At 33.3% G+C, this 27,438-nt stretch overlaps 1 protein-coding gene across 3 annotated transcripts in view; it reads left to right on the top strand.

The window, feature by feature from the left end:
- Positions 1-27,438, top strand: part of LOC126889497 (inter-alpha-trypsin inhibitor heavy chain H4-like) — a 110,279-nt gene that overhangs the window by 53,127 nt on the left and 29,714 nt on the right. For 2 of the 3 annotated variants that reach the window (XM_050657831.1, XM_050657832.1), the window contains exons 9-11: positions 15,832-15,861; positions 22,215-22,274; positions 22,595-22,651. The exons of the other annotated variant lie outside the window; for it this stretch is intronic. In XM_050657831.1, the coding sequence (XP_050513788.1) occupies positions 15,832-15,861; positions 22,215-22,274; positions 22,595-22,651 (147 nt within the window). The remainder of the gene's footprint in view (positions 1-15,831; positions 15,862-22,214; positions 22,275-22,594; positions 22,652-27,438) is intronic. 3 annotated transcript variants of the gene reach the window in all.

The raw sequence follows: 27,438 nt of genomic DNA, 5'->3' as shown, positions 1-27,438 counted from the left end.
GTTGGAGCGTTGAGTCTGTTTTGACGCGAGCCTTGGTTTCCGCAGTTCGATGTCGTATTTTGCGCTGATTTCGCTCACGGTTTTGAAAATTCCTCTGAAGTCCTTTTCGGCGTTTTCTCTTCTTTCAAGCAGGACTTGTTTCGCAGCATCAGCCAGTTCGATAGCCTCGCCAAGATCCTGGTTTTCGGACTGAAGTACTCGACTGAGAGACAAAGTCAAAGAATGTACTGATGTGATGTTGGGGGTTGCTGGACGAAGACACTCCCGAACAAACAAACTTAAACTTTCTACATATCTTTATTCTTACAAGGTTAAAGGTACAGTTACAACTACGTCGACCGACATTATAGTTAGGATAGGTCAAGGTGACCCATATCTCGGTAACTATATCCCCTGACCACGCGCCAGCAGAGTTCAGCGAACACACTGATACAACAATGAATGTCTCAGGTACTCGACCTTCCCACTTATATCTTATTATATTAAAAACAATGCCCATATGTATTACCATATATGGTTATGCTATACGTATTTCAATAATGACGTGTGCTGTGTTTGCAGTCTTGCGAATGAGTTGAATACTTTGAACTTTGCTACTATCGTAATAAATTATACAAATTGCAACTATAATATTGACCTTATTCTTATAACAAATAAATTAGGAAAATTCCGTGAGGGTTGTCGTGTACCATCACATCTCTCTGGGCGGGGAAAAGATGAAAGGGAATTTCAGTAACAATTTCCTTTCATCTCTATTTTATATTATTTATGCTGACTGACGTCTCTCCTTTATAAGAAAATTAAACAAACATATTAAAGAAAATGAGAAAAGAAAAAAAATGAGATATATAAATATTTACACTGAACCTTAAGTACTAGTAAAAGTCTTATGGTGGACTATTATTACACTTTTACACTATAACACTTTTCAGTACTTATTCTTTTTATATATTATACAGCTTAACGTTATTCTTATGTATGACTACTTGTTTACCCTTTTTCTCAATAATTACGTTAGGCGTTTCATCTTTAATTACGGTATATGGACCCGAAAACAAACAGTTAAGTTTTGTGTTTGGCTCCTTTTTTATTAATACCTTATCTCCTGGTTTATAAGTTATTTTACTCGTTTTGGCATCATATATTTTTTTTTTGCTGTGTTTTGTATGTGTTAGTGTTTCTCTGGCCTCCTTTGCGGCTACTTGTAGTCTGTATTTCAGTTCCATGGGATAGTCGTCAAAATTATACAGGGGTTCTATTTCGTTTTGAACATTTGTCGGCAGTCTACATATTTTTCCGAACACTAATTCGAACGGAGTATAACCCGTTGCTGAGTGTACTGAAATGTTATACGAAAAACAGAAATATTGCACCCATGTACTCCAATTTGTAGGGAATTTTGATAGTTGTATCCTAAGGTACGCATTTAAATGTTTGTGAGTATTTTCTAAAGCTCCTATTGTTTCGTGGTGATATGCTGTTGAGTTTAGTTTCTCTATTTGCAATAATGAGCATGTTTCCTTAAATGTTCTTGCCATAAACTCTGAGCCTTGGTCTGTGACTATTTTTCTGGGTACTCCATACCTCAGAATAAAATTTTCTACCAATGCCTTGGCTACTGTTTCGGCTTCTTTGTTCTTTATTACATATCCTTCTATGTATTTACTTAGCTCACATTGCAGTGTCAATATATATCTATTCCCACTGTCATCCATCTCAAATGGTCCTACTAGATCTATAAATATTGTGTCGAATGCGCAGGTGGCAGTCGATGTGATAGTTAGAGGTTGTTTGGTTATGATAGAATGCTTATGTCTTTGACAATCGTCGCATCTCTTCACAAATTCCTCGATATCTTTTCGTAAACTATTCCAAAAATAATATTTCCTTATATTTTTGTACATTCTATTTATTCCGGCATGCCCTCCTGTTGGTAACATGTGAAAATCATTAATTATAATTCTTCTTAATTTTTCATCTGCTATATTCTGTTTGTCTTGTACTATACATATTTTGATATCTCTTTCTTTAAATATTTTAGGATCCTTTCTTATCTCTTCAATAATTGGCTGATTCTTATTATTCTTTACTAGTACTAGTTCCTTTATATTCTTTTGTGCGCACATTTGAATCAAGGCTCTCAACGATGCTCGTAGCGCAGACGTTGATCGAGGTTCTTGATATGTCGAGTTTCTCAACGACGCTCGTAGTGCAGACGTTGATCGAAAATCTCGAATCAGATAAATAATATCGTCTTCTTCATTGTACAATATACTACTATTTGTATTTTCTTCAGCCGAATCTAGCTTCATTGTTTTGCTAATGACGTCTGATAATGACGTCTTTGATAATGACGTCTTGAGGCTTTCAAAAGCTTTTTGGCATTCTGTTGTCCACTCAAATTTTACATTTTTCCTTGATAGTCTATTTAGAGGTGCGGCTATTTCTGCAAAATGATTGATATGTTTTCTGTAATAATTTGCAAAGGCTACGAATCTTTTTGCTTCTTTTGCATTTTGTGGTATTGGATATTGTTCCAATGCGGTGATCTTTTCCGGATCTGGTGCTACACCTTTATTCGAAATCTTGTGTCCTAAATATAATAGTTCTTTTTTCATAAACTCGCATTTAATTGGATTTAATTTCAGATTTACTTTCCTTAGTCTCTCTAATACCTTCACTAAATTCTGATTATGCTGTTGTAGACTGTTGCCAAAGACTATCAAATCATCAAGATATATAAACATGTTTTCATAATTTAAACCTGACATTGCCATAGTCATGGCTCGTGAGAAACATCCTGGGCTTGTCTTTAACCCCATCGGAAGTCGTGTCATTTGATATTGACCTCTATCGGTTGCGAATGCTGTGTACGGTCTGGACTTAGAATCGAGTTCTATTTGGTAATATCCTTGGTATAAATCTAAATGTGAAAAATATGTTGCTCCTGATAAAGCGTCTAGGATTTCTTCTATGCATGGTAATGGAAATCTGTCATTCTCAATTTTGTTGTTTAGTTGTCTGTAATCTATCACAACTCTCCATTTCTTGTTTCCATTTTCATCGTTTTTCTTTGGCACTATAAGTAGTGGAGATGAGAATTCTGATATTGCATTTTCAATAATCCCGTCTTTTAACATTTTGTCTACTTGTCTATTTATTTCCGTTTTTTGTCCGTGTGGTAATCTATACGGTTTTGTATAAGCAGGTGATACTCCTTTTTGCAATTTTATTTTTGCTTTGTATACGTCCGTCGTTGTGCATGGATCGTTTTCTAAGAAAAACACATCGGAATATTTTACACATATTTTTTCTATTGCTCTTTTTTCCTCTAGCGATAAATTTTTTGTGTTTATTATATTCAAAAGTCTTTCGGCACGACTCACCGATTGTTTTGATTCTCCCATGTGGAAAACGTCGAACTTGTCTAATCTTTCGACCTTCGGTCTAAAATTCTTAACAATTATTTCTCTATCATTGATATTTAATATCCTTATTGGTATTTTTCCGTCGACTGGTTTTGAGACTGTTCCTGCCGAGAAAATTCCTTCCGCTATCTCCTGTGGTATAGTTACAAAATCTCCGTAGTGTGTCCCGATCTCGAAAAAAAATAATTTTTCACATCTCCTAGGTATTATTATCGTATAAATTTCTCCCATAGATAGCATTTTAAAATCTCTTCTCATTCCTTCTACCTGTAACGATAATTTTAAGGATTCGTAATCTATTGTAGCAAAATATTGGTATAAAAAATCGCTACCAATAACCCCATCGACTTTATTTGTGAAACTCTTCATAACTGCAAATTCCTGTGTCAACGTTATCTTCTCTGAGTTATCTAATATTTCAAGGTCACACAATAAGGTTCCCCTTGTATATATAGTTTTTCCGGTAACACCTCGCAAGCTAATACGTCGGGTTTTGTTTATGTCGGTGTAGTTTTTATCTAAACATTCTTCAAATAAAACGCTGACTGTTGCGCCAGTGTCAATTAATAGTTTTTTGCGTTTTCCTCTGTAATAAACATTAATATAATTTAATCCACTTGCTGTGGAATTATCTGCCTCCATTTGATGGGCCACGAAAAAAATCTACTTCTTGTATTGTGCTTGTGTGTGGTTGCTCTTGGCGGGGCTGCTCCTCTGTTGCGAAATATGCTCCTGGTGAATTTCTGTTGCTGGGGTTTCTACCTTGCGACCAATTATTATTTCTCCCTCGATGACCATGTCCTGCTCCTCTGTTTCTTTGAGACCTACCTCTGTTATGATATTGTCTTACTTCGTTTCCATTTGTATTTCTATTATTATATGTCTTGTTACCTTCTTTTCTCCTGTCAAAACTATTTTTGTATCCGTTTGTTGTATTTCTTCTTCCGCCTCTATATGTTTTATTCATGTGGTACATTCCTGCAGTTTCCGTTCGAGTTAGCGATTCTTCGTTCTTTGCGCTTGTTATCGCTTCCGCTAAAGTGCTAAAGTTCTTGGCTTTCAAAATTGTCTTTATCTTGTCATTTTTTAAACCGTTAGTAAACACGCTTATTGCAATTTTTTCGTTTACTTTGGCCAGCACTTCTTCTGCATCTCTGTTTCCCTCTGCTTGTGCTATTGTTAATTTAGCCATGAGCTCCTCTAAACTTCTTCCAAATTTTTCTATTGACCTATTCTCTTGTTTCGCTGAGTTGATCTCCGCTGACAGAACAGGGATAGATTGTTTTACTAGAAACTTTTCTTTAATATCGGTTATTAGTGCCGCGTTTGAGTTGTAAGTGGTCTTCAGTCGTAATTTTGCTGCTTGCGTTAGTTTCACCTTCAACAGGTACTTTGTTAGTTGCGGTTTTCCTTCATCATCTAAAAATTCATCGTACAGTTCAATTGCGTCTATGAATGCTCTAATTGATTCTTCGGTGTTTCCTATGTGAGGGATCAGGTTCCCTGCTGTTTTCAGTTCGAATTTCTCTCCCATCTTGTCGTTGTTATGTTCAACTTGTCTTTTCCGTAGTTCTGTTTGGACTTTTCCGATCTTTTCTCCAATTTTTGCAATAATATCTGCAATGAATTTGTCTTCTGCTGCCTTACAGCTGTCACCTTTGTATATTTTATGCACCGTCCTAAACTGTTCCGTGATAGTCCTGAGTTTTTCCACCCATTTATCTGTGATTAGCTTATTTTTCCTTCGTTCTATAGTGTCTTTTGTGAGATTCCTATTTAATATAGTTATATCTTCCAGAATACGTTGAAATCTTTCCTCGAACATAAATTCGGCTTGGCCTGCCTACGTTACTCAATAGTATATGGCCTAGTGTCTCGAAGTCTCAATTACTTCGTAAAGCTTATCATTGCCGTTAAGTTTATCAAATATAACAAAATGTAACATATAAAATAATATAATAAAACATAAATGTAAGTAAAATAAAAGGATCAATAATATTGGATAACCGTCAATATTTAAAGTGTCAGTAAATAAGTAAGTGAGTAATTATATAATAAAAAAAAATCAAAATTTCAATATGAAAATAAAAAAAATAGTCATCAAACTTACTTCATAAGCAGTTAAACTGTATTGTATTAAAAAGAAAAATTACTCACGAATATGGGTTCATGTGTCTATGCATTTGGTCCTGGATTCTGGGCGTCTAACCTCAGCATCTCCATTGATTTAGATACTTCCTGTCGGATGTGGCGTCGAAGCTGCTTCTTCCATCGTCGATACAGTAGCCATCCGACGATGATTATGGCCAGGCTGAACGATACAATTCCCAAAACTCCCGGGATTGATAGCTTCTCGTTTTCGCCGGTTTCAGCTGTCACACCTCCGCTGTTGCCTGCTTGGTTTATGAAGATCTGTTCCTCTTTTTCTTTATTCTGGTTGTTTCCCATCTTACGTGTAGAGCTGCATACCTCAATCTATATGCGAACCAGAAAACTCCATTCTTTAACTTAAGGCACGGGTCGCCATGTGATGTTGGGGGTTGCTGGACGAAGACACTCCCGAACAAACAAACTTAAACTTTCTACATATCTTTATTCTTACAAGGTTAAAGGTACAGTTACAACTACGTCGACCGACATTATAGTTAGGATAGGTCAAGGTGACCCATATCTCGGTAACTATATCCCCTGACCACGCGCCAGCAGAGTTCAGCGAACACACTGATACAACAATGAATGTCTCAGGTACTCGACCTTCCCACTTATATCTTATTATATTAAAAACAATGCCCATATGTATTACCATATATGGTTATGCTATACGTATTTCAATAATGACGTGTGCTGTGTTTGCAGTCTTGCGAATGAGTTGAATACTTTGAACTTTGCTACTATCGTAATAAATTATACAAATTGCAACTATAATATTGACCTTATTCTTATAACAAATAAATTAGGAAAATTCCGTGAGGGTTGTCGTGTACCATCACATGAGCTCAAAATATGCATGGAGAACTGGAAATTAAATTCAAAGAATGAAGAATATACAAACATCTTATAATAGAGAGCTGGTAACGTGCTAGTGTGAGTCTTGAATTTTACCTGGAAATTTGCAGTTTTTATTGCTGAAAGAAGTTGGAAAGCTCCAGATGAAGTCGTCGGATCCTTCGAGGTGGTCGAAATCACATCAAGAGCGCGAATTACTGCTGGTTGTAAGTGCAGATAAGTGGCGACAGACTCGTGTTGCTCTACCCATCTGGTTTTGCAAAATTTTTTCAATTTCTTCAACCGACTTTCACGTAGCGTCTCATCTTCATTGATCGCATCTTGAAGAGCATTTTGGCGTTTCGGATAGATGAAGAAAGTATGAATGCTTTCGAGGGTTCCAATTTCTGATTGCTGTTATATTGCATGCAGAGCTGACTGCCAAATTAAAGCTGTGAGCCGCACAATGGGAGTAGAGCGCGAGTGGATAACGCTCTCTGACAACAGCTTGGGCTCCATGGAATTCTCTGCTAACCGCTCTCGCGCCATCATATCCCTGTCCGAGAAAATATGTGCAATTAAGTCCGGAAGAATCCAAAAATTGACAACAAAATATTTATTATCAAGTCGGTTTGACTTTCGTAGAATAAGGACTATTGCTAGTGGAAAATTATGTGGAAAAATTCTCGATGGGGGGGGGTTAGAACCCCCAAAACCCCCCCTGCGCACGGGCCTGAAGCACCCTGATGATATGGAACTCAACAGTTCAACCGAGGATTCCCAGTTAGCGAATATTGAAGATACAGGTAACACTAACAGTCCAATCGAACATAATGCGTGTGCGATAATTGCTGTCAATGAGGAAGACAATGCCAGTATTGGCGTTAAAGAAAATGAGGAAGACGAAGAAGGTGACATTGCAATTGACAAAACTTCAAAAGAAAATTCAGAAGACTTAGCATCTTGCTAAACATTCACTTGTAAAAGAATCTGACAGAATGTTAAAGAATTCTAATAATAGGTTCCCTGTTGAAAAGGTATGTCAAAGTGTAGACGAAGCAACGAAGCAATAAACCTAGAAATTTTGTGCAGTAAGATGAATCGTCACGCAACCTTTTGCATTGGATTAGAGAGAGTGTCAGGCAACTTTGTGAACTAAATTCATCTAGGGCAAAAATTTTTGTGCATAAGAAAATGCATTTAAAAGTGCATCTCGAAGAGGTGAAAATGAAAAAATTAGAACTCGGGCAATATTGATGGAAATGAGTTGAATTTTTTTAATCGGGGTTTTGGGGATCGCTGAGTACGAATTTCATATCGGCGATGGTCTCCAAGGTACCTGGTGCACACGGTGTAACTCGTCGCCTAGAGTTACGCTATACTCATTAAAAATCAGTCAATATCCATTACTCGGGGGGTTTTTGGGGTGGCCGGAAACGAGTTTAGTGTTGGCGATGGTCTCCAAGATACCTGGTGCCCAGGGTGGAACTCGTCGCCTGGAGTTTTATGTTATAATCATTCAAAATCAGTCAATAACCATTATTCTGATGGTTTTGGGGGTCGCTGAACAAGAGTTTCATGTGGTCGATAATCTCCAAGATACCTGGTGCCCAGGGTGGAGCTCGTCATCTGGAGTATTATTTTATAATTATTCCAAATCATTTAAAACCATTACGCGGGGGGTTTTGGGGGTCGCTGAGCACGAATTTCATGACGGTTATGGTCTCCTGTGTACCTGGTGCCCAGGGTGGAACTCGTCGCCTGGAGTTTTATGTTATAATCATTCAAAATCAGCCAATAACCATTAGTCTAAGGATTTTGGGGGTCGCTGAACAATAATTTCATGTGTTCGATGGTCTCCAAGGTACCTGATGCCCAAAGTGAAACTCGTCGTCTAGAGTTTTATGTTATAATTATTACAAATCATTTAAAACCATTACTCGGGGAGTTTTGGGGGTCTCTGAACATGAATTTCATGACGGTGATGATCTCCAAGGTACCTGGTGCCCAGGGTGGAACTCGTCGCCTGGAGTTTTATGGTATAATCATACAAAATCAGTCAATAACCATTACTATGAAGGTTTTATGGGTCGTTGGGTATCAATTTCATGTTGGCGATGGTCTTCAAGGGAGGTATACAATAATCTAAAAAATACGTGTTAAATTAAATGTTAGTGCACGTATTCATAATCAATTTATTTGTATAATATAATTAAAAAATTAATAAAGAAGTAAAATAAAATAAAACAATATATTTACTTACTTGAAGTTACACAAATTTCTCTCTTCCTCAATTTCGAAAACCAAAATTATAAAACAGCGCAGCTATAGACTGTAGATAATGAAAATTCCTTTAATACCAATCTTAAACAGCTTGGTATTATAATATTATTATTTATTCTGTAATTAACAAAACTAATAGGTATAAAAATATGACTTTTTCAAAACACCAACATTAAAAACTTACTTTGTTTTAAATACGGTATCACTTTTACATGGTTTTTTATAATTAATTAAAATTTTTTAAAAGAACAGATCTACGTAAACGTGTAGCTTGGAGGTATTCACATACATACTATGCTTTGTTTTTAAACCAGGAGCAGTAAAATAAAAAGACAGATTCACACCCAAGAAAGTCAATAGAAAAATCACCATATACATCTTCTTTTTTGGTTGATCATATCGGCCTTCGACGGTAATCCATGAACATTATATTATACTAATACGTCGCTTAAGAGTTCTAAAAACCACTGTTTTTTTTATATAAAAGAAGACTAGAAATCTAAAAATTAAAATAATACCGCAGAAAACACAAAAAATCGCTGATATAACTTAATTATCCTTGAAATGCCAATTATGTCAAAATTTCATAAATGTCATTAGTGTCAAAATTTAACGACAACTGCTTTAACAGCGACAAAATTTTAAAATAATTTTTAAATAGGTAATTTTTTAGGATATAATATAAAAGTGTTTTAAGAAAAATTATTAATGAAAAATATATTTAGCGACCCCCAAAACACCGAAGTAATGGATATAGACTGATTTTGAATGAATATAACATAAAACTGCAGGCCACGGGTTCCACCCTAGGCACCAGGTACTTTGGAGACCATCGCCGACATGAAATTCGTACTGAGAGACCCCAAAAACCCCCCGAGTAATGGTTATTGACTGGTTTTGAATGGTTACAACATAAAACTCCAGGCGACGAGTTTCACTCTGGGTACCAGGTAACTTAGAGACCATCCTGGTACCTGGTACCAAGGTACCTGGGAACCACGTACCTTGGAGACCACCGCCAACATTAAATTGTGTTTAGCGACTCCAAAAACCCCCCGAGTAATTGTTATTGACTGATTTTGAATGGTTATAACATAAAACGCTAGGCAACGAGTTCCAACCCTCGGCACCAGGTACCTTGGGCACCATCGCCGACATGAAATTCGTACTCAGGGACCCTCAAAACAACCGGGGTAATAGTTTTTGTCTAATTTTGAATAATTATAACTAGAAACTCCTGGCGACGAGTTCCACTTTAGGCACCAGATATCTTGGAGACCACCGCCGACATTAAATTCGTGGTCAGCGACCCCAAAAACCGCCGTGTAATGGATATTGACTGATTTTTAATTATTATAACATAAAACTCCAGGCGACGAGCTCCATCCTGGACACCAGGTATCTTGGATGCCATCGCCAACATTAAATTCGTGGCTGGCGACCCCAAAACCCCCCGACTAATAGATATTGACTGATTTTTAATGATTATAACATAAAACTCTAGGCGACGAGTTCCACCGTGGGCACCGGGTACCTTGGAGACCATCGCCGATATGAAATTCGTGCTCAGCGATCCCCAAAACACCAGAGTATAAAAATTCAACTCATTTTCGTCAATATTTCCCAAGTTCTAAATTTTTCATTTTTACCTCTTCGAGATGCACTTTTAAAATGCATTTTCTTTTGCACACAATTTTTTTCCCTAGATGAATTTAGTTCACAAAGTTGCCTGACACACTCTCTAATCGAATGCAAAAAGTTCCATGACGATTCATCTTACTGCACAAAATTCCTAGGTTTTGGGCTTTTCAGTGCGCTTCGTTGGTTCGTCTAGTGTTAGAGTGCGAATTCCAGAAGTTGATAGAGCTAAAGCCGATAGCCGAAACATTATTGCCATTATTATTTCTGTTATGGATGAAAAGCTATACAAGCTAGGCAATAAGCATGGTATTTTAAACCAACTTCATGTAAGAAACGAATTTACCACCTGCAAGGAAACACTTATGTCAGTCAATAAAGCGTCTGATACTGAAATAAATCTCAGTGAATGCGTTCGTAAAGATTCGAATTTAGGCAGTCCAGGATTCCGCCACTGCAATTGTAGTGGCCAATGCAATTAAAAATGCTGCAAACGCAAAAAATTAAGCGTTTTTTTAATTGTAAGTGCCACAACAGCCTTTCCTATAAAAATAAGTAATTATAGTCTAGTAACTTAAAGCCTAATGCGTGTGTATGAGTTTGTTTTCACTTATAAGGTGTCTAGTTGAGATTTTTTACTGATAAATTCTGTTTAAGTGTTTAACTTCATTATAAAATTTCATAAATAAACAATAGTGAAGCCCAAAATGAGTTTTTATTACATTATAGGTGTGGATCCCGCGTATGAAAAAAAAGTTGATTAATAGCAAGCTGAAAATTTGTTAATAGCTTAAGGGTGTCTAGTCGGACAAACTTTGATATATGGGAACACTGGAACAGGGGAAGTTTTAATTGTGGAACAGGTTAAAAATTTGGAACGGTCAGACCACGAAAACGGCACATGTATTTTGTCCGACAGAACAGACTTAAACTCTCCGAATATAGATTAAACTCTCATGCAAAAATCAGACTGCTATTTATCACCAAATGGGCGTTATAATGAGTGGAACATGTAGAATATGTCAAATGGCACGAATTATGACAGGTGATAAATAGCAGTCTGATTTTTGCATGACAGTTTAATCTCTGTTCGGAGAGTTTAAGTCATGTCTATTAAGCCAGATCATCCATTTCATAAGTCCATATTTGGAATAGTTTCATATTTTTTTGCTAATTTTTTGCTAATTTATTACCACAAAAACAAATTTTTTGCTCCACCCCTAACCGAGAAACAATGGTTGATGTAGCTTAATATTATGTCACATCATCGATAGCCATATCTCGCGAACCTAAAGAGCTAGAAAATCGTACGACGCGGCATATTTTTTTGCTAATTTATTGCTGTCGATCTGCATATGCAACATACCCCAAAACCACCCCTGCTTCCCTTGCAGCTAAACAACACCCCCAAAAAACAACGAAAAATGTTGAAAAATGATTTTTGTGATATAGTTGACGGTTGATATTTAATTGCTAATTTTTTGCTGTCATTAGCCGTAAAAAACAAATTTTTTGCTCCACCCCTAACCGAGAAACAATGGTTGATGTAGCTTAATATTATGTCACATCATCGATAGCCATATCTCGCGAACCTAAAGAGCTAGAAAATCGTACGACGCGGCATATTTTTTTGCTAATTTATTGCTGTTGATCTGCATATGCAACTGAAATTGGATATAACACCTGAATAGAGAATAGTTATATGCATTCAATTTGATTTATTATTACAAAATCGTTTATCTCCAGCAGCCAAATGAATTTATTAAAATGCTGTTGGGCTGTATTATCTAAACAAGAGTGAGCTTCCATAGCACAACAAATTGATGGTTTACCAAATTTTAGTTTTCTTGGTTAAATGACATTTTGAGTGTACATTAGTATGATTGAGTATATAAATAGTCATAAATAAGAATTAAAAAAAAAACTAATACTTCATCGATTTATAAGATTAAGTCCACAGCCGTATTTTGATCCAAGAAAAACGAAGTTTACAGAAACGAAAAATGCGAACGATTTAAGACAAAAAAGGCATTTAAAGACATTTAAGGCAAAAATTTAGGATTTTTAATTATTTATTAAAAGTGCTCTTCAGATGTAAGGGTAGCAGGGGACGTTTTGGGGTATGTTGCCTATGCAGATCGACAGCAATAAATTCGCAAAACGATATGCAGCGTCGTACAATTTTCTAGCTCTTTTGGTTCGTAAGATATGGCTATCGATGATGTGACATAATATTAAGCTACATCAACCATTGTTTCTCGGTTAGGGGTGGAGCAAAAAATTTGTTTTTTACGGCTAATGACAGCAATAAATTAGCAAAAAAATATGCCGCGTCGTACGATTTTCTAGCTCTTTAGGTTCGCGAGATATGGCTATCGATGATGTGACATAATATTAAGCTACATCAACCATTGTTTCTCGGTTAGGGGTGGAGCAAAAAATTTGTTTTTGTGAAACTATTCCAAATATGGACTTATGAAATGGATGATCTGGCTTAATAGACATGTTTAAGTCTATTCTGTCGGACAAAATAAATGTGCCGTTTTCGTGGTCTGACCGTTCCAAATTTTTAACTTGTTCCACAATTAAAACTGCCCCTGTTCCAGTGTTCCCATATATCAAAGTTTATCCGACTAGACACCCTTAAGCCATTAACAAATTTTCAGCTTGCTATTAATCAACTTTTTTTTCATACGCGGGATCCAGACCTATTAATCATAATTGTTAGGAAAGTATTAATAATAACCGGTAAATCTAATAATAAATGCATTATTAATCACATTGACCAGCTGCTACGGTTACTATTAATATTTGCCGGTAATTATTAATACAGACCGGATTTATCACATCAACCGTAACATATATTGTAAATCCCAAATCATAATTTCCAAAGTTTATACATTGTAAATTATGATTCGGGAGTGCTCCTAGTAGTCCATTCTTTGACGGTTTTTGCGGTAAATTTTAAAGAACCGCTTGGATTGACTTGAAACTTGGCATACATATAGATAATACGTAAAAGAAAAAAAGTGATACTGTGCCGATGTGTGCTTTAGCTCTGGGGGTGGGTACCACCCCTTCTCGGGGGCTTAAATATTTAACCTTAAAATAACCTCGGAAATTGATAGATATTTCAATTCTGAGTAAAAAATCTTATATACGACTTTTTCGGTAAATTGATATTTAGCAAGTTATTCATGATCGAAAATGATGATTTCCTACATGAAAAATGCATGTTTTTGAGTGGATTTTCAAAAATATCTCTAAAATTATGCATTTTTACGAAAAAGTCATAATCACAAAGAAACCTATTAAATTAGTGAATGGAGTGGTGTTCTTTAAATTACTATAGCAATAACACAACCTAAGTTACAGCCTACTTAAAATCGGGGTTTTTTCGAATTAACCTTGAATCAAACATTTTATCATTAAATAACGGAAGAAATAAAGATTTTTAGAAAAAAATTATAGAGACATCTTTTAAATATTTTACTGATACCTTTAAAAGGTGCTGTGATAAAAGTGATTTGGATAAAAAATCTCTGAGTTAGTACAAAAACAAAACGATTATATCGTTGAAAAATCAAAAGAATAATTACTTAAATTGGTGAATTTTCCACAAAAATAAAAATTAACATTATTCCATACAAAATTAGGTTTATTTATAGACTGACTACGCGTTCTGAGATTTTAACCAGTTTAAATTGCTTAGATTTGAAAAAAATTTCAATTTAGTGTTAAATTATTTTTTGATATTTTATAAATGTTTTCCATTTTTCCAAAATTACTTGAAAACTAAAAGAAATCTGAAAAATATATATCAATACTAAAATGTAGTATTTTTTATACTAAAGCTTATTCAGTTTTTGTAATGTCTCTCTGGTAAAAACTGAGTGATATATTTATATTTTAATTTTGCACGTAAGTGTGAGGAGCAGTTTTCTAAGCTTCTTGAATCGCATGCTTTAAAAATCAAAGATCTCCAGAAAGTCCAGCTTCTGAATACTTTTAGCACTTACAATTCCCCACAAAATAAGCTTTGGAACAATGAAATAGCTTGAAAATTACAGAAGTTATCGTTAAAAAACCATATTGAAACTTATGTCGAATACTTTTTAAGCGTTGATATAAGTATTTTATTTTTTTTTAATGAAAAAGGCGCATCGTATGAAAAAAAGGGAAGATATATTTTCTGTCATAAATTAAATAAGTAACTCAAAAATGCTTTTTAATTTGAAATACCTCAGTGGCGTACTATTTTTTTTAATTCAGACTAGTACCCGTATGCGCGCCAATGGTGAATATAAAATTCTTAAGAGTAAGTCTGTCAATAAATGCGTAATAACTACCTCTTAAAACCTACCAAATTTCATTTGCATATCTCTGTTTCTACTAGGTCTCCAAACTTCATACATCCACAGATTTTTTCAGTTTTTCATAATCTATATTTCTGCTCGGAATATTTTTCGATAAAATACTTACTTGTTGAGTTATTTGCGAAAAACAGTCTAGCAACGTGGTTCTTTTGTTGAAAAATGAAATATTCTCTCGCAAATAACTCGAAAACTATTGACGTAAAAACTTTATAGAACACAAGTTGCTTGGAATTAGTCAGTTTATCCATTTCCGGACTTATTTTGGACCTATATTTTTTCACCCCCGAGAAGGGCTGAAACTCACCACCGGGGTAAAAGTACACATCGGTACTATATCACTTTTTTTCCTTAACTTATTAGTTATGTGAATGCCAAATTTCATGTCAACCCAAGCGGTTGTTTAAAATTCACAGGTTTTGCAATATTTTACCGTGAGTGAATGATCTAATAAATCTATTTGTAGGGATAATTTATAAGGGTTGAAAATATTAAATACTTAATAAACTAAATTGCAAACATAAAATAAAGTTTAGATCACTACAAAATACATCATTACCTAATTTAAAGTTACAAAATATTCTTTATAACAGTTCTTATTTAGAGGGTAGTTTTTAAGAGTTTAAAATGAGTCAATATGAGAAACAATCAAATTCCTATATTTAACATACTATTTAACGTACCTACACATAATTTAGATTTAAATAACGCTTATATCGGCTGTTTTTAATTTTTGGTAAAAGAGGGTAGTTTTCACGCCTTAAAAATAAAAAGCACACATTGTAGTCATATCACTTTTGAACAGAAGGATAAGATGAGCTAATTTGCAAAATTTCTTCTAAATCGGAGCGGTTCTTTAGACTTTAGAGGTCTTGCAATATTTTACTGTTAACGAACGTACTATAGTAGCATTTAACGTGTCTTGGTTGGTTTATTTCTACTGCATCTTGATTGTAAATTTAGTATAGCCGTGCATTGAATTTGAGTCTTTTACTGATTAATCCAGTGAATCCGCGATTTAAATTTTATGTTTTGTTATGTCTTGTACAAATTGTGTAAATAGAGGGTTTAAAATAAAAATTCTGGTTAGCCAATTCCCCAATAACTGTTTGTATTTTTTATAGAGCCAAACGAACCAAAGGTTATATTACCAGGTAAGAAATTATAACTAGTTATAATAAATATGCATAAGATGGAATGCCACTATAGACAGGTGTTTCTGACTCATTAGTCGTCATCAGTATGGTATACCCAAGTTAGAATAAGTGTATGTTAACTTGGGAAAGCAAAAGTATTTTTTGATTTTTTTTGGAAAGTGCAATATAAAGAAGCAGTTATGTTAACACAGGGATATTTCAAGGCCACACACGACCAACTAGCAATTCTAGTACGCCTGGGAAATAAGGCAAAAAGATACCACGTCCGGGACACTTGAGCAGCCAGGTTGTAAATATGTTTTTCTACGAGCGTGCAAAAATGTCTACTTTCGCGCACGCATTTTAGTTTAGAAAGTTTCACTTTTCCGCACGCGTGTTACTTTTCCGCACGCGTGTTACTTTTCCGCACGCGGTTTTTACTTTTCCGTACGCGTGTTAATTTAGATATGTTAATATGGCCTTAAAGTAATTATTATACATACAATAAACTAATATTTAGATATTATTTACTAACTTATTTCAAATATATCTTATTGTGTTCCTGTTTTAATGAAATTAACATGACAATTCCATGAAATAAAATTATTTTGACATACTATTCGAAAGTCAAATCGGTAGACAATAACAGTCGTTTTGAATCATCGTCATGGAAACCAAGATCGTCGTCATGCTAACTAATTATATTGTAAGTTTGGTTTTGACAACCTTGTCAAAGAATTAATTTGTGTATGTATTTTCATATTAATTAAATTAATTGATTAAGATTTGGTAACTTTTTAAAGACTCTTAGAAAAAATATTGTTCCTAACTCTTGCAGAAAGTCTCTTTTCCGCACTCGACTGCTTGCCGAACTCCCGCTTCACGTCGTTCGGCAAACTGCAGTCGCGTGCGGAAAAGAATGACTTTCTGCACTTGTTAGGAAAATAACTATTTTTGGGTACTATATACCTAATGCATTATAAATACAAAAATTCCCGTCACAGTACAGACGAGAATTTTAGTTATTAACAAATAAGTGTCAAAAATGCCAATTTTTTCGTTTAAATCGTCACTGTTAAAAAAACGGTAATTAAATATCTTATTTATTCTATCCTTCTTTTAGTAGATGAGCAAAGGTTAAAAATGCATTTTCTTAATTTTGGTCCGATTATAATCGGACTAGTTTACAACGTTTTTTACCCAGCCATGGAACCAACGTGTGTAAGTAGTATAATCAATCCTAAATAAGGTTAGGTAGTGAAAAAAAATCAGGACGTCAAGTTTTTTTTATATTTATTTTTTAAGGTTTTCATAATTAAGGAGGGGATTTATATGCAATCAATTTTGATGAAATATACGCATATATTTGCAGTAAAAAAATACGAAATATGCGCAAGATATGCACAAAAATTCAAAAAAGACTCATTTCGAGAAACCACAAATTTTATGTTCTATTCTATTACAGGGGATTCTCCTATAGGGGGCGGCCATCTTATTTATTATCTTTCAAATAAAATCATTATTTTTTATATATGCAATTTATTCACATTTTTTACAAAAACTGATACCAATAGTTACCTACTTAAAATAAAACAACATAATCACTATATATTATATCTTCGATTATAATAATTCACTACAATGTGTTTTTCCAAATTTTTTACGAGGAAACATTTTCTTTGATCAGATAAAATATTTTTATAATTTGAAAAACTCCTTTCAACATCAACAGAAGTAATTGGGGCGTATTTAAAATAACTTGTTAAAGCCGAAAATTCTGCACCAAAATGGAATTTCAAAATTTCCATAAAAAATTTAGCATATTATGTCCTCCAAAGTTTTAAAGCCCTTTAAAGACGGGATCTGATCTAAAGCATGAATATTTCAATTTCTGTTAGAAAATCGTAAAACTATGGTTAAAGGTGTAAATTCTCTTAACAATAGGGGATTTAAAAGAATCTCTAAAATTATAGGTACCTACTAAATTGGGATACAAATTGTACTAAATATAATAAAAGTAAATAAAATTCGGATTTCCCGGTAAACCATCTTTCATGATTTTAACCTTTCAACATCCTACAATCATTGGGCATTTTCTAAGAAAAAAATGAAAAGGCAGTGAATGAGCCGTCTCTCTTCAGGTAGTTCTCGAATTAATAGATAGGACAGCCTGTGCGGGGAAATATTTTGTGTCGAATTAAAAAATTAAAATTTTTTTTTGGACTTAAATGTTTTTAAATAGGCAAAAAATATGTATGTTTCTTTAAAAATATGCAAAATTTAGTAAAGTTCTCAAATATGCGAAATATGCATGCAATATGCATTTAGCCTAAAATCCGCTCCCTATTCATAATTATTCATATATTTATGTTAAACAAAAAAAAAAACTAAACCTGACACATATTACTTTTTCTATTATACTGATTTGTATCAGTGTCTCTTAATGTAAACCAGCAGTAGTCGGCTAGCATATTTTTGTCCCAAAAGCCTTGGTATCTCTCTTCAAAAGTCTTCAAGTCTTGATGAAAACGTTCGCCGTGTTCGTCACTTACGCTTCCCAGATTTTCAGAAAAAAAATCTAGGTGCGAGTGTAAAAAATGAATTTTTAGGGACATATTCACTCCTATTTTGTGGTAATTCTTAAGTAAATTGGAAACAATTACTTCATAATCCTCCGTTTTGTTGTTTCCTAGGAATTGTTTCACTACCGGTATAAAAAAATACCAAGCATCTTTTTCAACATCAGACAAATGGTGGTGAAAATTTTCATCTTTTATTATTTTACTTATCTGGGGGCCCACGAAAATGCCCTGTTTCAGTTTGGCATCAGACAGATTAGGAAAAATATTTTTTTAATATTCAAAGGCAGTACCATTTTTGTCAAGCCCTTTCACAAAATTTTTCATTAATCCTAGCTTAATATGCAGCGGCGGTAAAATGACATTTTTGGGATCAATCAAAGGATTGTGTTTTATATTCATTTTGTTGGGTATATATTCATCACGTTCAGGCCATTCTTTCTTAATATAGTGATCTTTCCTAGCCCTACTATCCCATAAACACAAAAAACAGCAATATTTGGTATATCCGCTCTGCAAACCAAACAGAAGTCCCACAACTTTGAGATCTCCACAGACTTCCCATTTATGATCCTCATATTTTATTAGATTAATTATAGTTGTCAGAGTTTTATATGATTCTTTACAATTAACTGCATGTCCTATAGGAATAGAGGGTTTTGTGTTGCCATTACGTAATAATACAGCTTTAAGACTTACTTTGAAAGAGTCTATAAACAAACGCCACTTTTTAGCATCGTAAGACGAAAAGAGCAGGAAACTGCAGTACTCATATCCATTCCTTGATTCAAAATACTTAGCAAATTGATCACTTCGCCTGCGATAAACAGTCACTCGGGTGTCAGGAGCTAAGAAATTTCATTGCTTGTCGTGAAGCAAGCAATTTAGACTTACTTTTTGAAAGCTGCAGGTCTCTCACATGAAATCATAATATGTGCTCCTTCACATCAAATTCACATCCACTAAGCACTCCATCATCAGATTCATCCAAATTAATGTTAGGAATCGAAATCGGGTTTTCTGTCTCAGTTTCCATATACTCTGGTTCATTTTCTCTCCAAGAACTGCTAGGTAATGACGGGTAAGGAACTCCGTCTGAAGGCAATATATGCTGTGTCACCGATGTAACATCAGGGTATTGTATATGCTTTTTGTTTTTGTTGTTAAAGCCTCTTGTTTTTGTAAGGCAAAAGTAACAGTCCGTGGCGTGATTTGTTGGTTCTCTCCACAACATTGGGACTCCGAATTGCAAGTATTTTTTATTACCTGCAGCCCAGTTCGTTAAAATACTTCTACAATTTTCACAAACTACACCAGGAACCCACTTTTTATCAAGATTTATTATCGATATTTGGAAGTATTGAAAATATGCCTGTTGTACTGATTCTGAGATCGGTCTCTTCTTTTTTGTTAGGATTATTTTACCACAAACATGGCAAAAGTTGTTTGGGCTTAATTAACACTCCTTTGATGACATTTTGAAATTAATTTAAATGTTGATAATCACTTTAACACAACAATAGCGAAGGTCAAACTGGACGCAAGGAAAAAATGACTGAAGAAATTCATGAAGGAATATCGCAAAAACTTGACGTTGACGTGATAAAAATTTGTGAGATAGGTTTTAGTTATAAGAGGGCAATCAGAAAACAAAATATGTATGAATTGTTTTTGGGTAAAAGGAAAAATATATATTTGTAAACTAGTGATTTGTTGCTTCGGAAATTTCAAAATTAAACTAAAATTTCGAAAATAAAAAATTTGCTATAACTTTTGCTAAAATGGCCTTTACGACTTTTGTATTGTGTGAAAAGTTGAGTCAAACAGTCTATATAATGCACAAAAAAGTTTAAGACGATTCGTAAATTAGTTTAAATTTTATTCAATTTGTTTATCCCAAAGAGCTTTTTTGCAATGTTATTGTTCAGAAAATAAGAATGATCTAGCAGTTCTGTGGACACCCCGTGAAAGAAGAATAGTTATATTTTCATTGAATTTAAAAAAAACCGTAAAAAGTCATTTTCGTTCCTAAAATATTTTAATAAAGTAGTCATTTTTTGGCTTATAAACAATTTGAATAACTTTGTTAATGTTGACTCTAGAATAAAACTACTTTTGGATTTGAAAAGCTGGTACCTTTTTTACACGAATTTTCAAAAAGGTTCGCCTAGGTTAATTACGGTTAAAGTTAGCTACTTTATTTATTTAATTCAGAGCTACTTTGTTTATAACAATTAAGCAACCTAACTAGCACCATTTTGAAGCTCAATGTATATAGTTTATGTGTAAAAGTTTGAGTAAACTTTGAACTTCAACAAAGTGGTTCATAAAGCTTTAAACATTACGTCCTAACGAAATCGAATCGTGGTCGGTGGAGGGGAATTATTAAAATCCGCGTACTAAAAAAATGAAATTGGTTCTTTAAACATATGCTGCGATTAATATCTCCGGAGTTTGTTGATGGAGTTTGATCATAATTTTTTCAATTTGTATGTACTCGTAGTTTTGTAGAGTACGTTATGTACACATCTCCCCACCTAACATTAAAAACTGTTAGGGTAAACCCCCTTATCACTTAGAGATATGAAAACTAGATTACGACCGAACCTAACACCTACCAAATATTCATGTACAATTTCATACAAATCGGCCAAGCAGTCTCAGAGAAGTATGGCAACTAACACTGTGACAGGAGAATTTTATAGATATAAATATATAGATGGCTATTAAAAAATGGGGTTGGTGATACAAGAGTGAAAATTAAGAATTGCATGTATTTTTTAATTCTACACCATATAAAATTAAAGTAGAAAATTTTGTCAAAAAAAATAAAAAAAATGTCAGGGGTGCAACCTCCCTTATAATTTATGGGTATTAAAAATAGATTAAAACCTATTCTCAGTCCTACAGGATATACGTGTAAAATTTCATAAAAATTGGTTTAGCCGTTTCGGAGGAGTATGGTAACTAACACTGTTAAAGGAGAATTTTATGTATATAGTAGTAACTGAATTAAATAATAAAAGTGGCTAACTTTGAACGCATTTAATCTAGGCGAAGATTTTTTTTTGAAATTCTTGTAAAAATACCAGCTTTTGAAATCCCAAAGTAGATTTACTCTACAGGCAATATTCACAAATCTATTCAAATTGTTTTTAAGCCAAAAATTACTCGACTTTAGTAAAATGTTTTCGAAATGATAAAAATTACTCTGATTGATTTTTTTTTAAATTCTTTGAAAATATAAGTGTTCTTCTTTCATGCAGTTTCCACATAATTGCTGTATCATGATTATTTTCTGAACAATAACATTGCAAAAATATCTTTGGGATAAACAAATTGAATAAAATTTAAACTAGTTAACTAATTACAACAAATGATTGAAAAAAATTTAAACAATTAGCGAAGCAACAAATGATGGGATCAAAATTAAAAAACTGCCATTTTGAACCTTTGCTCATCTACTAAAAGATGAATGCTCTAAATAAGATATTTAATTATCCTATTTTTACCTGTAGCGATATAAACGAAAAAACTGCCATTTTTGACACTTTTGTTAAGTACATTTGTTAATAAGTAAAATTCTCGTCCGAACTGTGACGGGCATTTTTGTATTTATATATAATGTATATAGGTATATAGTACTCAAAAAACCCATTTACAATCTGGCTGCTCAAGTGTCCCGACAAAAACCTTATGTCTCTGGACTATAATCTAACCTACCTTACTATAACAAATTATTGTAATTGTTATGTCCTGTGTGTAAAAATATGTAAAACTGTGTATTTCTAGATATTCTCAGTGTTAAACCAATGGAAGCACCTGCAGAACACTATGCAGATAACTCGTTTTGTAAGTATATATTTTAAAATAGGCAGTCAGTAGCTTTAGTCATTATACAATTTATTTTACAAAACTATTCAATAAACTTCACACTACTGTTAGTTTAATGAACTAATGTGAAAAGCACGGCATTCTATATTTAAGAAATTACAGTGCTATTTGGCACTGAGAAGTTTTATTTATTAAAGACCTTCCTGACTAGGTACAATACCAAATAATATCAGAAAAATGGTAAATCTAGCAACATTTTACCTATACATAATACCTTAGTCCTTAGAATAACAATTTACAACAGTTTTCTTGTTCGTAATTATATGTAAAATTTCTAGATCCTGCCAGTTATCCAACGAGAGCAGATGGAGAACCATATGTGGGACGCTCGTACAGTAAGTATATATTTTAAAAAGGTACAAGGCATGTATATTTCTCTCTTTATTTTCCTTTTCTTATGAAATATTATTCACTTCAAACCAGACTCAAGAAATGTTTCAAGGTTTTCTCTAGCTCTGTCGACCTTATAAAATAGTAGATGACCGACAGATGTTTTATGTTGAAGTGAAAACTTCTCTTTAGGGACGTTGTGCACTTTTTGGATGGGGGAAAAAGCATTGAATTCGCGACCGTCATTGCGACCGTCATCGCTTATGCTATTATATTATGTGTATGTATATAGTATAAATTGTGTAGGGGTATTTAAATTTAAAATAAATGTAAAACATATTTAAAGATGGGAAAAAGGGTTTATTTCGCGACCGTCATCTCTTCGGCTAAATAAATTTTGTACGTATACAGGGTGAGGCAGATAACTGGCCTATTAGAAATATCTTTAGAACTAAAGGCAACAGAATCATGAAAATTGGAATACATGGGTTTTGAAGGATGATCTATTAAATGAAAATATTTTCATCTCTTTGCAACTTCCGGTTATACCGGAAGTTGCTTATAACTTCGTTTTTTTAAATGGGACACCCTGTATATTTTTACATTTTTGGATTCTCTTCGATGTCTTCTTTCTTAAAATTTGAGGATTTGTAATGTTATACAGGGTATTTTAAAAGATAATTACGTTTTTTTTATTAATTTCGTAGAAAGGTTCACATCCTGTAGAATTGTAGTAGTTTGACAACTAAAACTCTACTTACGTTCAAATGATTTTTAATATAGTCTACTATTGTTAAGAATCATTAGTATAGCTAAATTTTTAATTTTAGTATACAGGGTTGGTCGAAACTCGGAATGAGTATTTTCTGAGTTTTCTTAAATGGAACACCCTGTATTTTAGTATTGTAATGAAATGATATTTTATGGTACTTTTTTATTTCTTAAGCATTCCCTATACCTAACTGCTTTAATTTGTGCTTAACTGTTAGTCGCACCAACAATCTTAATTACGTAGGTATTTTGATAGCTAAACCATTATTGGTAATTTTAAGGATCAGTCTGGATTAATATGTATTTATTTCTGAAAAATTATTTGCAATTGAATATTTTCACGACCAACATAATAAAATTTTACGTATTTTTTGTTGCAATTAATGTTTAGCTTTAATCACCAATAACTCACAAATTAAAGCAGTTAGGTATAGGGAATACTTATAAAATAAAAAAGTACTATGAAATACCATTTCATTACAATACTAAAATACAGGGTGTTCTATTTAAGAAAACTCAGAAAATATTCATTCCGAGTTTCGACCAACCCTGTATACTAAAATTTCAAAATAAGCTATACTAATGATTCTTAAAACGTAAATATGTAAATACGTAAACTCTGAAATTAATAAAAAAACGTAAATATCTTTTAAAATACCCTGTATAGTATTACAAAATCTCATATTTTAAGAAAGAAGATATTGAGGAGAATCCAAAAATGTAAAAATATACAGGGTGTCCCATTTAAAAAAACCAAGTTATAAGCAACTTCCGGTATAACCGGAAGTTGCAAAGAGACGAAAATATTTTCATTTAATAGATCATTCTTCAAAACCCCTTTATTCCAATTTTCATGATTCTGTTACCTTTAGTTCTCGAGATATTTCTAATAGGCCAGTTATCTGCCTCACCCTATATACATTATTATATATAAATTGTATAGAAGTATTTAAATTTAAAATAAATGTAAAACCTATTTCTGGATGGGGAAAAAGGATTTTTTTTGGCGACCGTCATCTCTTCGGCGAAATAAATTTTGTAGGTGTATTAATTATGTGTATGTATATGTTACGGTCAATGTGATAAGTCCGGTCTGTATTAATAATAACCTTAGCAGTTGGTCAATGTGATTAATAATGCCTTTATAATTAGATTAACCGGTTATTATTAATACTATCCTAACAGCTCTGGTAAATGTAATAAAAACGCATTTTGGGCTTCGCTACTGTTTATTTATGAAACTTGGTAATAAAGTTAAACACTTAAACAAGAACTTATTAATCAAAAGCCTAACTAGACATGTAATAAGTAAAAACAGACTCGAATTTGGTAATAAAGTTAAACGCCTAAACATAATTTATCAATCAAAAAACCTAACTAGACTTATATTTGGTAACAAACAAGTAATAATAGACTTGTATTTGGTAACAAAATTAAAACACTTAAACAACATTTATCAACCAAAAAAACCTATTTAACTAGACTTGTATTTGGTAACAAAGTTAAAACACTTAAACAACATTTATCAATAAAAAAACCTAACTAGACATTTAATAAGTAAAAACAGTTAAACACTTAAGGGGAAAGGCGCAAAATGTAGCCTGTTAAATAGTGTTAAAATTTTCAATGTGTTTTAAATGTATTCATTTTTTTGGAATCATGAGAAAAGTAATAAGTATTTTTAAACAATTTAAACGCAGAATGAAAGATTACGTTATTGCCGAGGGCCTCAAGTCCATCAGAATAAAAAAATTTCTTTTGAATGAAATATTTGCAATTAAAAATAATTGTAACTTATTAAAATAAACATTATAGAAGTTTTCAGGGATTTTCGGCCCTCGGTAATCATGAAGTCTTTCATTCTGCCTTTAATTTTTTTAAAAATATTTATTAGTTTTCTTAGGATTCGAAAAAAATAAATACATTTAAAGCACATTGAACATTTTGTCAGACGACATTTTGCGCCTATGCCCTTAAACAAAATTATCAATCAAAAATCCTAACTAGACATGTAATAAGTATGTATTAACAAACTCGTATTTTGGCAATACATTTAGACAGTTAAACAGAACTTATCAATCAAAAAACCTAACTATACTAAATTTGCAATCAAGATGCAGTAGAAATTTACAAACCAAGACATGTTAAATACTACTAGGAGAACTCCCGAATCATAATTTACAATGTACCTATAAACTTTGGAAATCATGATTTAGGATTTACAATGTATATGGGTACATTGTAAATTATGATTCTGGAGTACTCCTAGTAGCATTTTATGACAGCCCTGGGCACTAAGGCTATCTTCTCCCGGTGAGGGTGGTTATCCCTTATCCGAGGGGTGGAATAATTGATACGCTTACTTGTTGAGTTGGTTTATTTACACTCGCATTAGTATAAGCTGGTAGCACCGCACCCAAAGAACATCTCGTGTAGAAAGAGACACTATCTTTAATGTGGAAATATTACGTCTGATCACCAAAATAGAATGACGAATGTCTAATATAATATTATGAATTCCCTTGTTATAGTTTTACTGTTTATATTTTTAGAAATGCCTATTCAGCATCGACCATGAAAAGTGTTTATAATTGACTCTGCAATTATTAGTTGAATCGTGATCTGGGCTAACAATATTTATATAATCGAATGAAGGTTGTAATATTGTTATGATGACATAAATAACTGAAAGTAGTTATTGTAGATAATTACAGGGTGTTTTTAAGATATATCTACTGAGTACAGATGAATTCTTGTACACCTTCCCTTTTTAGGAATTTTCCGACTACGGGGAGGGAAATTTGCAAGTCGTGCTACCAACCCATACTGTGTTGTAATCAATACAAAAAATTTATTTTATATACAAACTTCCTAAGCCTACGCAAATACATAAATAATATAAAATGTTCGTTTAACAACATTGTTTCGTAACACTTGTCACTCACTGTGTTTTCGGATTGTAAGCATATAATCTATTCTTATGTATTTCCTTGATTTTATTGTTTTCTATTCTGATTTTACAATTAACGTTATTTACTTCTGTTATCGTGAAAGGACCTACATAAGACTATGACTATCAAACTTACCATTCTCTTCCCTTTTTACCAGGACTAGGTCTCCTATTTTAAAGTGTTGTGATGTTGTTTTGGGCTTATTTTCTTCTTGCCGCTCTTTTTTGTCTTCCTTGCTTTCATTGCTTCTAGTGAGTTGACCTATCGTGTCTACGTATTCTGTGTCCTCTGGTTCCGAAGAAGTGTCCGATATCACGTCTTATTTGACATGTGTTCTATTCGGTTTGTTAACTTGACATTCATGGCATTGTTTAACGTATTTTCTTACGTCTTTTTCCAAATTTTTCCATCTAAATCTTGCTTTTAGCTTCTTTATTAGTCTATTTTTCTTTAAGTGTCCTCCGAACATCGGGTGATTATGGTATTCTTCTATTAATCTGTGTTTTTCTTTGTCATCTTTTATTGTTTCTGGTACTTCACATATGTATATTTCTATATTCTTCAATTTTTTATTTCCTTCTTTAATAAATTCATCAATTGTGCACATTTTAAAAATAATATCATTTACGTATATTTTTACTTTACGTACTGCATTCTCTACCGCCAGCTTATCAAGCTGTACCAATGCTTGGTTTAAATCGAAATGATTCAATCCTGTGGCTATGCTTTTGCTGCATTTTATTTTGTTTTTGGCCCTAATGCTCAGTCTTGGTGAGATTAGTTCTGCTCCAAAGGACAAAATTGGTAGTCTATGCGCCTCTAAATTATTTAGTACCTTCCTTACTGTCTGTTTGGTGGCTTCTGGCTGTAGTGCGAGTTCACTTTCAGCCTTTGTTTGTCTTGCTTCTTTCTCCTTTTCTTTTGCTTGAGCTCTTGTTATAGCTAGTATATGGGCGTTGTCTATGTATAGGTTTTTTAGTTGATGCAATGTTATTCTTGAAAGGCTGTCTGCGTAGTTACTTTTCCCTGTTATATACTCTATCTCGAAGTCATATTCTTCTAGGTCTAAT

The sequence above is a fragment of the Diabrotica virgifera genome, chromosome 8, assembly GCF_917563875.1.
Source record: "Diabrotica virgifera virgifera chromosome 8, PGI_DIABVI_V3a".
NCBI classification, from domain to species: domain Eukaryota; kingdom Metazoa; phylum Arthropoda; class Insecta; order Coleoptera; family Chrysomelidae; genus Diabrotica; species Diabrotica virgifera.
The sequence above is the reverse complement of the archived record's forward strand: the minus strand, read 5'-3'. Positions and strand labels throughout refer to the sequence as shown.